Raw genomic sequence first — 11,285 nt, forward strand, 5'->3', positions numbered from 1 at the left:
ACACGTACATGTACTTCCATAATATTGCCAAAATTATACTGATTCTTCAATTCAATGCCTGGGGACTCTCTCTCCCTGATACATTCTTCCTCATATGCTTCATGGCACTATTTCATGTACCAGATTATCCCTTCATAACTTGAACCAATATGAAGTAAGACATCAGTGGCATTGTTTATTTTTCACACATTTATTTCAATGTATTTTCTGACGGCAACAATTTCTTGCAGTATCTGACACATCAGTCTTCACAAGAAAAGAGCAAACATTTATACAGAGAAACAGGTCAAGTCAAGCTCAGTTCATCACTACACAAACAAACCGAAATATGTGCATTTCTTGACTCTTGATTTAAAACTTTGGATAATTTACAACCATACATGGTTGTTGCCCATGCCTCTTCAGTTTTTTTTTTGTGACACAGAATCTGTTTTGTATACTTGCAGTTTGCAGTGTTGTAACTCAAAGCTGCACACATATATTTGCTTTTACAATTTCATAAATATCTATTCCTGCTTTCCATCAAATTTGAAAGATTCAACTCCCTGCACAATCACTTTGTCAGGAATTGCCTGGAATCAATTTCTGCTGTACAATACAAGAATAGTTATGCTTGGACTGTAATCTTGTATACATAAAACACACCGTGAATTCTATTTCACTATGAAACACATCTCAAATAATCTTGCCGGAGCTGCAAGTCCTGAGAGATATCAGCAACATTGAAGCTCGGTGGGTATCTGTGGGGAAGGTGGAGGAAAGAGAGAAACGGTCATAGAGAAACGGTCAGAAAGAAATAGGAAGGAGGGGTGGGAGAGAAGAGTTCTTTAGACTCTCTTTATCACTGAATAATGCCCTTGTTAACAGATCAAGGGTGACAAGTTGGCATCAGCATTTCGGCAGAAATCGAGCATGACAGGGCCAAAGACATTTTTAAAAAGCACAGGGTTGCACAAATTTTCAATTCTTGTTGTGCCTGAGATCTGCATTGTGAATACTGGAGTGCATCGTTTTTGTAATGTGAAAAGAACAAAGTTAATCTCGGGATGATGATGTTACTATCAACTAATGCAGGATGCCACAAGAAGTTTGAATTATTTGCTCTCACTTCTCTTCTCACTTCCCTCGACACTACACATAAAAATAAGAAATAAATACAACACATGATACACACAGAGCTTTTAACAAAAAGATTTTTTTAAGAGTACTGGGGTAAAGGAGAGAAATTACTCTTGCACTCCACAGATACTACAATACACACTTGCATCAAACTTTATAAAATTAATTGAAGGAATTAAGGAACTTTGACAAGGACGGTTACTTGAGAGACCCCGAGTAATTTCATTATTAACTGTTGTTGAGAGAATACAGAATAAACACACACAAAAAGTAGTCAAATTCAAAATAATGGTCACAAAATACTCGTGTACCCATGACATACACGCAAGAATACATGTTTTCATGGCGATACATTATGGTTTGTTTCTTTCAACATTACTTAGTTATGTTTTGAACAGCAAATGATCTGTTTGTCTAAATGCCATGGATGAAGCATTCAAACGCCTGTCTGATATTCATAAGCTCCTCACCTATAGAATCTTGTCTTCCTCTGGTTTGTCAAGGCCCAACTCTTCCGGCGTGCTGATGCCTAGCTCCTTGAGTGTGGGTGTGATCTCCTGCACGATGTATGGGTAGATGTTTTTGTGGCTTCCAGCTTTGTCCTGTGAAATAATGAAGCAGGGCATTAGAAAACAACATGTAATGTATGTTTTCCCACTTTCAAACTTGGACTTTAAGGTAAGCAGCCAAAGTAATGAACACAGAAATGCCTTCTTGTCTTTAGACACTCAACTAAAAGTTTGTTAATGGCACCCAGACCCTGCATTGGAAATTTTAAATAGTTAAATTACTGTAAGAGATGAACTTGCAGAGGTAAACGCATCATTTTCAAGTATTTGAAATCCAAATCACTGTGTACAGCAAACTTAGAGGTATGAATATTGAAACCTCACATTCGAATCAGCATACACCATGTAGTTTGCCACTAAATATCTACAATTTTATTCTACATCAAATCAACTGGCACTGTCATTCATTACTAATGTCATGTTGTCTACATCTTAAACATTATGTCCCTACAAGTTATTAGTCCACAAGGCACTGCGTAGAAAAATAATTTCTTGTCTCTTTCTGCAATGGCTTTACTGCGGCCAGGGTCATAGCACAGAGTAAACTAACCTTGATTGCTTCAAGGATACGGATTGCCATGGCGAGGTCATTCAGTCTGCGACACGCCCTCAGGGCGGCTGCCACGATCTTTGGTTCTGGCACTAAGTCATGACCATGGAGCTCATTGAGACCCCGGCGCAATTCCCAGTCATCGATGTCTGTTCGTTCAAAGTAGGCCTCCCATCTGGCATCAAACTGTTCGTCGGTTTCTTCAACTTTGGCAGAGTAACCCCTGACTTGTGTGGCAGCTGCAAAATAATACATTTCAATAAATTGAAGCAGATAGGGAAATATACAAAATATCTTGTTTTGAAATTTGCAGGGATGAAGACACAACAGGACTCGGCTATTGAATACTATACAATGTATACGCCGAATAATTCGCGACATTTCTATTTTCGCGAATTTCGCGAGTAAGGAGCTATTCGCGAATTTAAAGACACACGCTCAGTCATTCTTCACATTAGGGTCCTACAGGTACACAAAGAAATATCATTCAAAATCCTGACACACAATTTGCAGCAGTGGGAAAAACTTAAGATGAAACAAACATGAAAAAGTATTGTTGGGAAACTTCTGGAAAGTCAAACATGTTGAAATAACACGGTTTCTTATAAAAAATAATGTAGGAAAGTAATGAAGCTTTTGATCAGAACAAATCCCTCAGATTTATTATTCTTTCCCCTGCTTTTCATCAACAAAGTTGGAATGCGGGCGGCTTATCCGCCATTGCGGCCATATCGGCACCAGTGTACTTTCGCACCTCCTCGTCAAATCATTTCGAAACATGCACAAACTCACCCTAGTTATTCAGTAACCTAAACAAATTGCATCTGAGTACCTCCAAAGTCAAATAGAAGTTTTTAACACTTTTACAAGTGTCAGAAAACTAATCACTTGACATGCTGCTCTGTACACAAGCAATCAGAACAGTACCATTATGCTCATCATTTGACCTGAATGTAGCAATCACAATGGCTTTTTCTACGGTGTCTTTGAAAAGCTTACAATTTTTGTCCCTTTTCGTCAGCCTAGTCTTGCGGTAGTGGTTATAGCTTCTATACAAAATGGTTGAGCGTGCATGGGTGCAGCCTCTTATCTTGCTCTTTCTTTTCTATCTTTTCTTCTTTCATTTTCAGGTATTCCTAACTTTCTCTTCCCTTCCTATTAATTTGATTTCTTTGTGGGTCTCCTCTTGTCTAACTTTCTCAATTTCCTATGCAATCTTCTGCCTATTACTGGTATTTTTTGTTTCCTTCATGAGTTATCTTTTCTTCCATCTACCATTCCTTTCTTTACTCTCCTATATCCTTATCTTATGTTTCATTCTGATGTACAATATCCTTTTCTTTATTTCCTTTTCAACCTAAATAATTCTTTCTTTCCTTCCTGTTCATCTTTGCTTTCATCCAGTTTTGATTCATCTCTCATTTTATTATTGTACTTAGTGCTTTTCATTTCCAATCTTTAATTCTTTTTTGCTTTCTTCTTTTCTTTCCAAACATTATATCCATCTTTCCCTTGCTTTCCTTTACAATGACAGTTTCTTGTCTTTCTTTCCTTCCATTATCTTTTGTTTTTATCTTAAGTGTACTTTCTATTTTTTATACCTTTTGTTTGATTTTTTCCTGGTTTACCTTTTTAGTATCTTTTCATTCATTTCCTGGCCCCTCTTTTCTTATCCTTCCTCTTTATTTTCTTATCCTTCCTCTTTATTTTCTTTCATCCTTGTCACATAACCACATTTTTCACAATCTTCTTTGATTCACACACGCACCCTCACACAGGGCAACACCCCCCCCCCCCCCCACACACACACACATACACATACAACTGTACAGCATGAACAACAACCATAATCAATTGCTACTCAAACTGCAAGACTTGGTACAAGCTGAGGTAAAGGCGATAAAACAGTTTTTTTTTCAAAGATAGGGTAAGGGCACCAGTATTCGGTCAGCCCCCGGTATTCGGTCACTTATTACTAGTCACCAGCCAGTAAGTTCAACAGTCACAACACACGCAAATCACATTGATTCACACACTTGCACACTCATTCACAACAGAAAACTTCCTTAGCCCCCTCCAAAAATCGATCCAAAATCCCAAATTTTACTGTCAAAGTGCAGAATCGGCGCTACTTTCCAAAAGCGCGCGCGGATAAGGCCCAGTTTTAAGAGTACGGGTCGCCGAAAAAGCGCTAAAAATCGAGAAATAGGCCGTTCTCTCGCGGGATTTTTTGCTTATCGCAAGCTTGGAGTGTGATGGTATCCTCAAAAACGCAAAAGAAAAACATAATTTCCGTACGTGCCGATACAGTGTCTCAATGCACAAGGGTTGAATGCAAGTGCCGAGTCCCCAGTATTCGGTCACCAACGGGCGCCGCAACGTCCCCGATGCAATTTTGTGCCAACAAGGTAGCGCGCCCGCGCGTTTTTCAGCTGCCTTGAACACGCATTGACTTTGAACGCGCATATCGTGTGACCGAATACTGGAGCCGGTGACCGTATACTGGGGAATTTTCAAGGTGATATATTTTGCGATTTTGTGAAATTCTGTGTGATATCTAACAAAATAAAAATTGAGATTAAAGAAATTTGATATATTTCACATACATTGCTGTAGATATGATGTATGTATGTATTATTTTAGTTTGAAAAATATTGCAAAAAAGCTTAAGACAAGTGACCGAATACTGGGGATGTTACCCTACCATAGAAGAACTTGCTGTGATATCGATTGCTTTGAACCTGAAGTATGAGATCTCTACATTTAGATTAATCGCTGTACTTGCTGCCGTGCAGTGAACCTATTTTGGGATACCATGCTGCGCCATCTGCTCCTATGCAACACAGCTATTGCACAGCGAACTAAGTAGATGCGAGTGCGATCGATATATTCTGACAAATGTTAAAGTGTCAAAATGACAAAAATTCCATTTCTACTGGACTTGGGTCTCACTCAGATGCAAATATTCATGGTTGTTGGATATTTCCAGAGACTCCAACCCAAAGCACCTTCTGATCTGGAGATTCTCCCGCCTGAAACCCCTAGGAAACGGGAGACTCCAACTTGATGTGTGCGAAGCGCCAAGTTCCTAGGGTTGTAGATGCTCTCTGGTGCTATCTAAGGTTTATTTTTTCAACTATACAATAGCAATAAGTAATAAATCCTTTCCAACGGGAGACACAGAGCCAGGGCGGGAGAAATTAAATCTAAAGCGGGAGAACGGGAGATTTTGCACAAATGTGTTTTCGGCGGGAGATCTCCCGTCGAAAACAGGAGAGTTGGAGTCTCTGTATTTCTAGAGTGACTTTAGCTTTGTGCATGTTTGGAGATCGATTGACGAGGAGGTGCGAAAGTAATTTAAATTTAGGCCTAGGCCTACACTTAAAATTTTATTGCCCTGGCTGCTGGGTCTAATGGAGTTAAAGGGGCATAGTCCCGGTAGTGTAGATGGCGCTGTTGATGATACTGCCGAAGATTACCGAAGTAGAGCTGTCATCAAGAGTAAAGTGCGTAGGTGTTGCTAAGTAACGTTGCCTTTGTTGTCTTCTCTGCGCATCGCGCAGTCTGTAGTAATGCCAGGGTGCGTGCATATGTGCTTGTTATTATGACATCACAAAAGAAGTTTGCTAAAGCTGTGATCCCCCTCAGCCGAATCATGAGCCGAACTGTGATCGGACCACTGACTACAGTGAATCGGACTTCTTCGGACTCGGGAAAGTGGGCCAAAGCGTAAGCGCAAAAAGAAGTCGATGGCGTAGGTCTCTATAGGAAACTTGCGCCGTGCGCCCGCGTACGCATTTGACTAAAACACGGGGACCATGCACCTTTAACGTTAGCACCCACCAATTCAGGTTCTACAGCAATGACAGAAAAATCTGTCTGTCTGTCTGGAGGAATCTTTGGCAATCCTGGGTTTATGAGTTCAATAGCAATATAATAAGTTCAAGTAGAAGCTAAGTAGGTCTAGCCCTCTTGGTTACTTTCATTAAGATCATATATTCATATGACTGAAAGATAGAAATCTACATTGATTTGAAAAACGATCGACCGACACCCGCCCCGGCGAATGACCGTCTCAACAAATTCCACTACACAAAAATCTATATGCTGGGACCATTGTTGCTCTGACTACGCGAGGCTCATCGCCCTCGCACGCCCTACGCGCTGTGCAGAAAGAAGCTAGTAGTACGCTAATAGTAATACGGAGGCCAATGGAAGATTCCGGCTACCGGCATTTTTTTATATAGAACATGTAAAACAATCACCGTTTTTCGTCAACTTACCAAGAGGTTGGTGCATCTGCTTCGGTAGCACTGCAGATCTTGCTAAGCCAGCTATTCTGCATGTGATTTGGCGAAACATAGTTGCAGAAAACAACGAAACAGGATCACTAAAACCGACGGCAATTTTGTGCTGGTACCGACGTGCAAACAGATTTTCTGGACATGGAAGAATACAACCTTTGACCTCATCTAATCCACGGTTCTTTGATCGATATCACACAACTGATGATCGATAGTGTTTCAAGTGTGATCGAGCCCTTTAGTTAGAAGAGGTAGAAGAAATGGGACAACAATGACAAGTAAATAGACATCCTGACATTCTTGTATTCAGGAAGAAAAATCTGCAGCATGCAACGTAGTCATGGCTAAGAATAGTAAAGCAGCGACAACTATCGCAAAGTTTTGAAGGGAGGGGATTATGTGATGGAAGTCTTGTTACCCGGGTGAGCTGGTATAGAGATATGAGAATATCCCTAATGAATATCCCTAATGAAGAAGAAGAAAAAAAAAAGAAGAAATTACCAACAAAAACTCAAACAAAGAATACTTTTTCAAGGTAGATTGATTTGATCAATGAAATGATTATGAACATTAACTAATGCTGATGTTTGGGTAGGTCTATGTTCTGCAGTACTCGTCTCATACTGGTTTGTTCAAATTCATATATCAATTAAACTAAACATTACTTCATTCCTGGCAGTACCTAAAAGCACTGACTTCCCCTTCTCTCCCTCCTTCTTTTCATTGTTGTTACTATTTAGTAGCAAGTGCTATAGGCATAGAGGTTTCATTTTCATCATCATCATCACCATCATCACCATCATCACCACCGGCCATCACCACCATCATCATCATCATCACCATCATCACCATCATCACCACCGGCCATCACCACCATCATCACCATCATCACCATCCTCACCATCCTCACCATCCTCACCATCCTCACCATCCTCACCATCCTCACCATCATCACCATCATCACCATCATCACCATCATCACCATCACCACCATCACCATCACCATCATCACCATCATCACCACCATCATCACCATCATCATCACCATCACCGTCATCACCGTCATCACCGTCATCACCGTCATCATCATCATCATTACTTTACATTTCTCCTTCTTGAAACTCGGTTTCCAAAATGAGACAAAACAACAAACCGATATGCAGATCATATGAACTGTTGATCTCATTGCCTTCTGTCTCATTTGGTTTGCACTTTAAGAATATTGTAAAGAGCTACTTAAAATAATGCATCACATGCATGCAAACTAGACCAGGTGCTCATGTTATTATCTAACTACAGGGGCGGATCCAGGAATTCTGTAAAGGGGGGGGGGGGGGCGTGACTAATATTTATTTCTGGTGCCACTTCCGGGTTTTATTTCATTTTTTTTCTTTTTATTTCTTTTGTTTTTAACGAAAAATAAAGGGGGGCGTGCGCCAGTTGCGCCCCCCTCTGGATCCGCCGCTGTAACTACTCTCCCTCTGGATTCCATTAAAATGAAAAATGATTTAAAAATCCCTCTTTTAGTTAATGATACAGCAAGTCACCCTCCACCTAGAATCTTGTCTGCATTCATATGTTCGTTACTACAACTGCTTTTGGGTTTTCTTTTTAAAATGACATTTGATGTCATATCACACCTTGCTAACATTAAGTTAAAGTAAAACAATCTTGTTTATTGTTTAAAAAGTAATACTTTCACTACATCCAAGCTGGCCGACAGCTACAATGCAATCACACACAGGTCTACAAAGAAATAACTCACAACACAACACAAATGATCGGTTGAAATGTCTAAGTTCCATTTTTATTACAATGCATGAATCTGCAACGTGGTTTATCTTGCAAAACACATGTGCACACACGCACGCAACACAAATTTGGTAGTAAACAGAGCCCATAAACGTATGCACACACTAGAAGTCTATTATTTGCTAAGTTTGGCTATCTCTACAGCTGGTGATTTATACATTTTTTTTTCTCTCTCTTTTTTCTTTTAACAGCATCTGCAGGCAAGTGGAAAACTCTGCCAAATAACTCAACTCATGCAGGTATTTTCCCCTAACAGATTATTTACTGTCGTCTAACTGCTACATCAGAGATGAAAACATGTTTGAAACACAGGCTAACCTGATCCTAGAGACAAAAATGACATGACAGTAAAACTTTGGCCTGTTGCATACATGTGACCTCGCTTTCTACATAAACAATTATCTCACACAACTCCTTTTGGAACACGGCTTCCACAAAACATCCCAAAGTCATTGGTCAATATGTTCACTGCCTTCCAATCAACACAGGGTCACACACTTAAAAAAAAAAAAAAAGGTATGTGTAATTTTATGCGATGCACAGGAAATCCAAAGACATTCAGTTCTTCTTCAAATTCAGACTGCAAAACTGGCATGAGATATGACATAAAAGAAAAAAAAAATCCATGAACATTTCAGATTTCATCAATTGATTTCAAAATGTGAAATAGGACTAACTTGGTTTCCTATCTACCGGTAAGTATGCAGACAGAGGATGTACAATTGTAGGATGGCAGTTAGTCTCACATACTGAATATCATCACTTGAAGAGCACTGCGTTAATATCTTTCTGGTTCCATGCTAATCACACATTTACCTAAATAAAGAAAAAAGTGTCACAATATCTGGAATTACTTTTCAGAAGACCACTTATCACGGTTGACAGAACTAATAACGAAACATACATCCTGACTCAAGAAACAATCACTAGGACCAGCTGACCAATGGAATAATGCCATCAGACGTTCTAAGTCACACTTGCGTTATAATTAGCAGAGAGTGCCGCACCAAGTCACTCTGTGTTTAGAAGAGAAAGCACCGGCACAGGACACGGGTCTTCACCTTCAAATGTTGGTCACATTAAATTTCCTGTCCCCATACATCCTTCAATTTTTGGCGTCTGAGCTATTCAGTCAGTGAAACCATTCACATACTGCCTTGACTGTGGGTTAATCGGTATAGCAGTTATAATATCTATGTTTACTCCTTTTGAATGAACTGCTATGATGCAGGGGCGGATCCAGGAATTCTGTAAAGGGGGGGCATGACTAATATTTCTGGTGCCACTTCCGGGTTTCATTTCATTTTTTCTTTTTATTTTCTTTGTTTTTAACGAAAATTAAAGGGGGGGGGGGCGTGCGCCGGTTGCGCCCCCCTCTGAATCCGCCACTGTATGATGTGACCAAAGAGAAATGGGTTACCATTCATTAGAATGCAATAATACTAATGAAACCACAAAACCATAAAGATGGACCCCTTCTTCACACTTAAGAAACTCTGGTGTACCCACCACTTGTGCTTTCTTGTCTTTCTCCCATAAAAACAAACAAACAACTAATTGCTTGCTGCAATACAGCATGCAGTGTTGCTAGCCACAAGTGGCTAGTAGCAAATCATACAATTCAAGTGTGCGCAGCTTTGATGTGCGCAAATGAACAATGCAAAACATGAAATACAACGGGGGCAATGATTTCATTCAAGAAATATAGGAAATATTTTGTGGTTGATTGACCAATCAGATTACAGAAGTCACCATCACTAAAAGGTAACAGTATAGAGCGAGTCTCTCAATGTAGTCTCTTTCGGAGACTACAGAAGTAAAACAGTACATATGTATATCCTGGCACTGCACTATACAGAGTGCAATACTTGTCTGTGCCATAATCGAGTGGGAAGGACACAGGGCATGTCTGCCTCTAAAGCAATGTGTTCATTCTTGTCTGTGGATGATGGGAACATCACTGGTTGGATATGAGGCACATAATGCTCACAGTCATGTGATATTGTCACAGGAAACACACAATCAATCAATCTTTTATTTTTACCTGGCTGAAAATTTCCCTCTATATTCCCTCTATTATACTTCAATGACACAATATATTTTCCCTATGTAGCATATCCAGCAATAGACAATGAGAAGTCCAACGTTGTGCAGAATGGAGAGATGGGCCCAATACCACTGGTGCACTTGTTATGAAGATCATTTGAAATATTATAGTGACACAAACAAAAAATTAATCTAAATAGTTGTTAGTTTTGCATGTAAATTAAAAATTTGGATTAATGATGTATGCCTGATAAATTTTGTACCAGTTTTATTGAAATGGCTTGCAAATCTGTGTAAAGTATCTGTTATCCTTCCAAAGAATACATGAAATTGTAATTTTGCATCTATTTATCTTTTTCCCCCCTCAAGAGTTATTTAGGTACCCTCATAAGAAGCAGCTAGTATATGAACTGATATCACCTTTGACTTATGCTCAAATATTAAGAATGCAGCATAACGCCCAGAGCCCATGAATCTTTTACCCAAATGTACATGTACCAAGATTGTATAAATCAAATCCATGGTAAAAATTTAGTCAATGGACTAAATCAAGAGTAAAATGAGCATACCTCCCTAATGTACCTGTCCACATGCATTCATAATTGGACCTCTTGTTTGCACATCACATGCATATTCAGCATAATAATGTGGTCAAAAATTTGCCTCATGGATAGACTGGACTTGGACTACCTTTGCAAAATGGGGCCTTACAGTTTGAAATTCACCTCCTGTGAATGGAAGAACAGTGATAAGAGGCAGAAATAATATGGCACATTTGTCTAATGCTCTGATTATCTTATACAGTATTTAATCTCTGATTAGAAACACATGACAGAATAGAATATGCACATTTATTTGACAACATGCACACTTTACAGGAAATTT

The 11,285-nt window shown here is 39.4% G+C and overlaps 1 protein-coding gene across 1 annotated transcript; it reads right to left on the minus strand.

Annotated features, from left to right (window-relative positions):
• Window positions 1-171: 171 nt before the first annotated feature.
• LOC139714918 (cytochrome c oxidase subunit 5A, mitochondrial-like) lies at window positions 172-6,679 on the minus strand. The gene is made up of 4 exons (XM_071626563.1): window positions 6,522-6,679; window positions 2,239-2,477; window positions 1,590-1,721; window positions 172-740 (listed from the first exon to the last, which is right to left on the minus strand). Exons 1-3 carry the CDS (start codon window positions 6,598-6,600, stop codon window positions 1,590-1,592), a joined length of 450 nt encoding a protein of 149 aa, XP_071482664.1. The 5' UTR covers window positions 6,601-6,679; the 3' UTR covers window positions 172-740.
• Window positions 6,680-11,285: the final 4,606 nt, after the last annotated feature.

This window comes from Diadema antillarum, unplaced genomic scaffold (genome assembly GCF_040938485.1).
Source record: "Diadema antillarum isolate AM-2024a unplaced genomic scaffold, OU_Dant_1.0 seq00002528_RagTag, whole genome shotgun sequence".
Taxonomy (NCBI): Eukaryota; Metazoa; Echinodermata; class Echinoidea; order Diadematoida; family Diadematidae; genus Diadema; species Diadema antillarum.

Coding starts and splice junctions, on each gene's coding strand:
- LOC139714918 (XM_071626563.1), bottom strand. CDS start 6,600: ATGTTTCGCCAAATCACATGCAGAATAGCTGGCTTAGCAAGATCTGCA. Junction 2,478..6,521: donor GCAGATGCACCAACCTCTTG/GTAAGTTGACGA, acceptor ATTATTTTGCAG/CTGCCACACAAGTCAGGGGT. Junction 1,722..2,238: donor GTATCCTTGAAGCAATCAAG/GTTAGTTTACTC, acceptor ATTATTTCACAG/GACAAAGCTGGAAGCCACAA.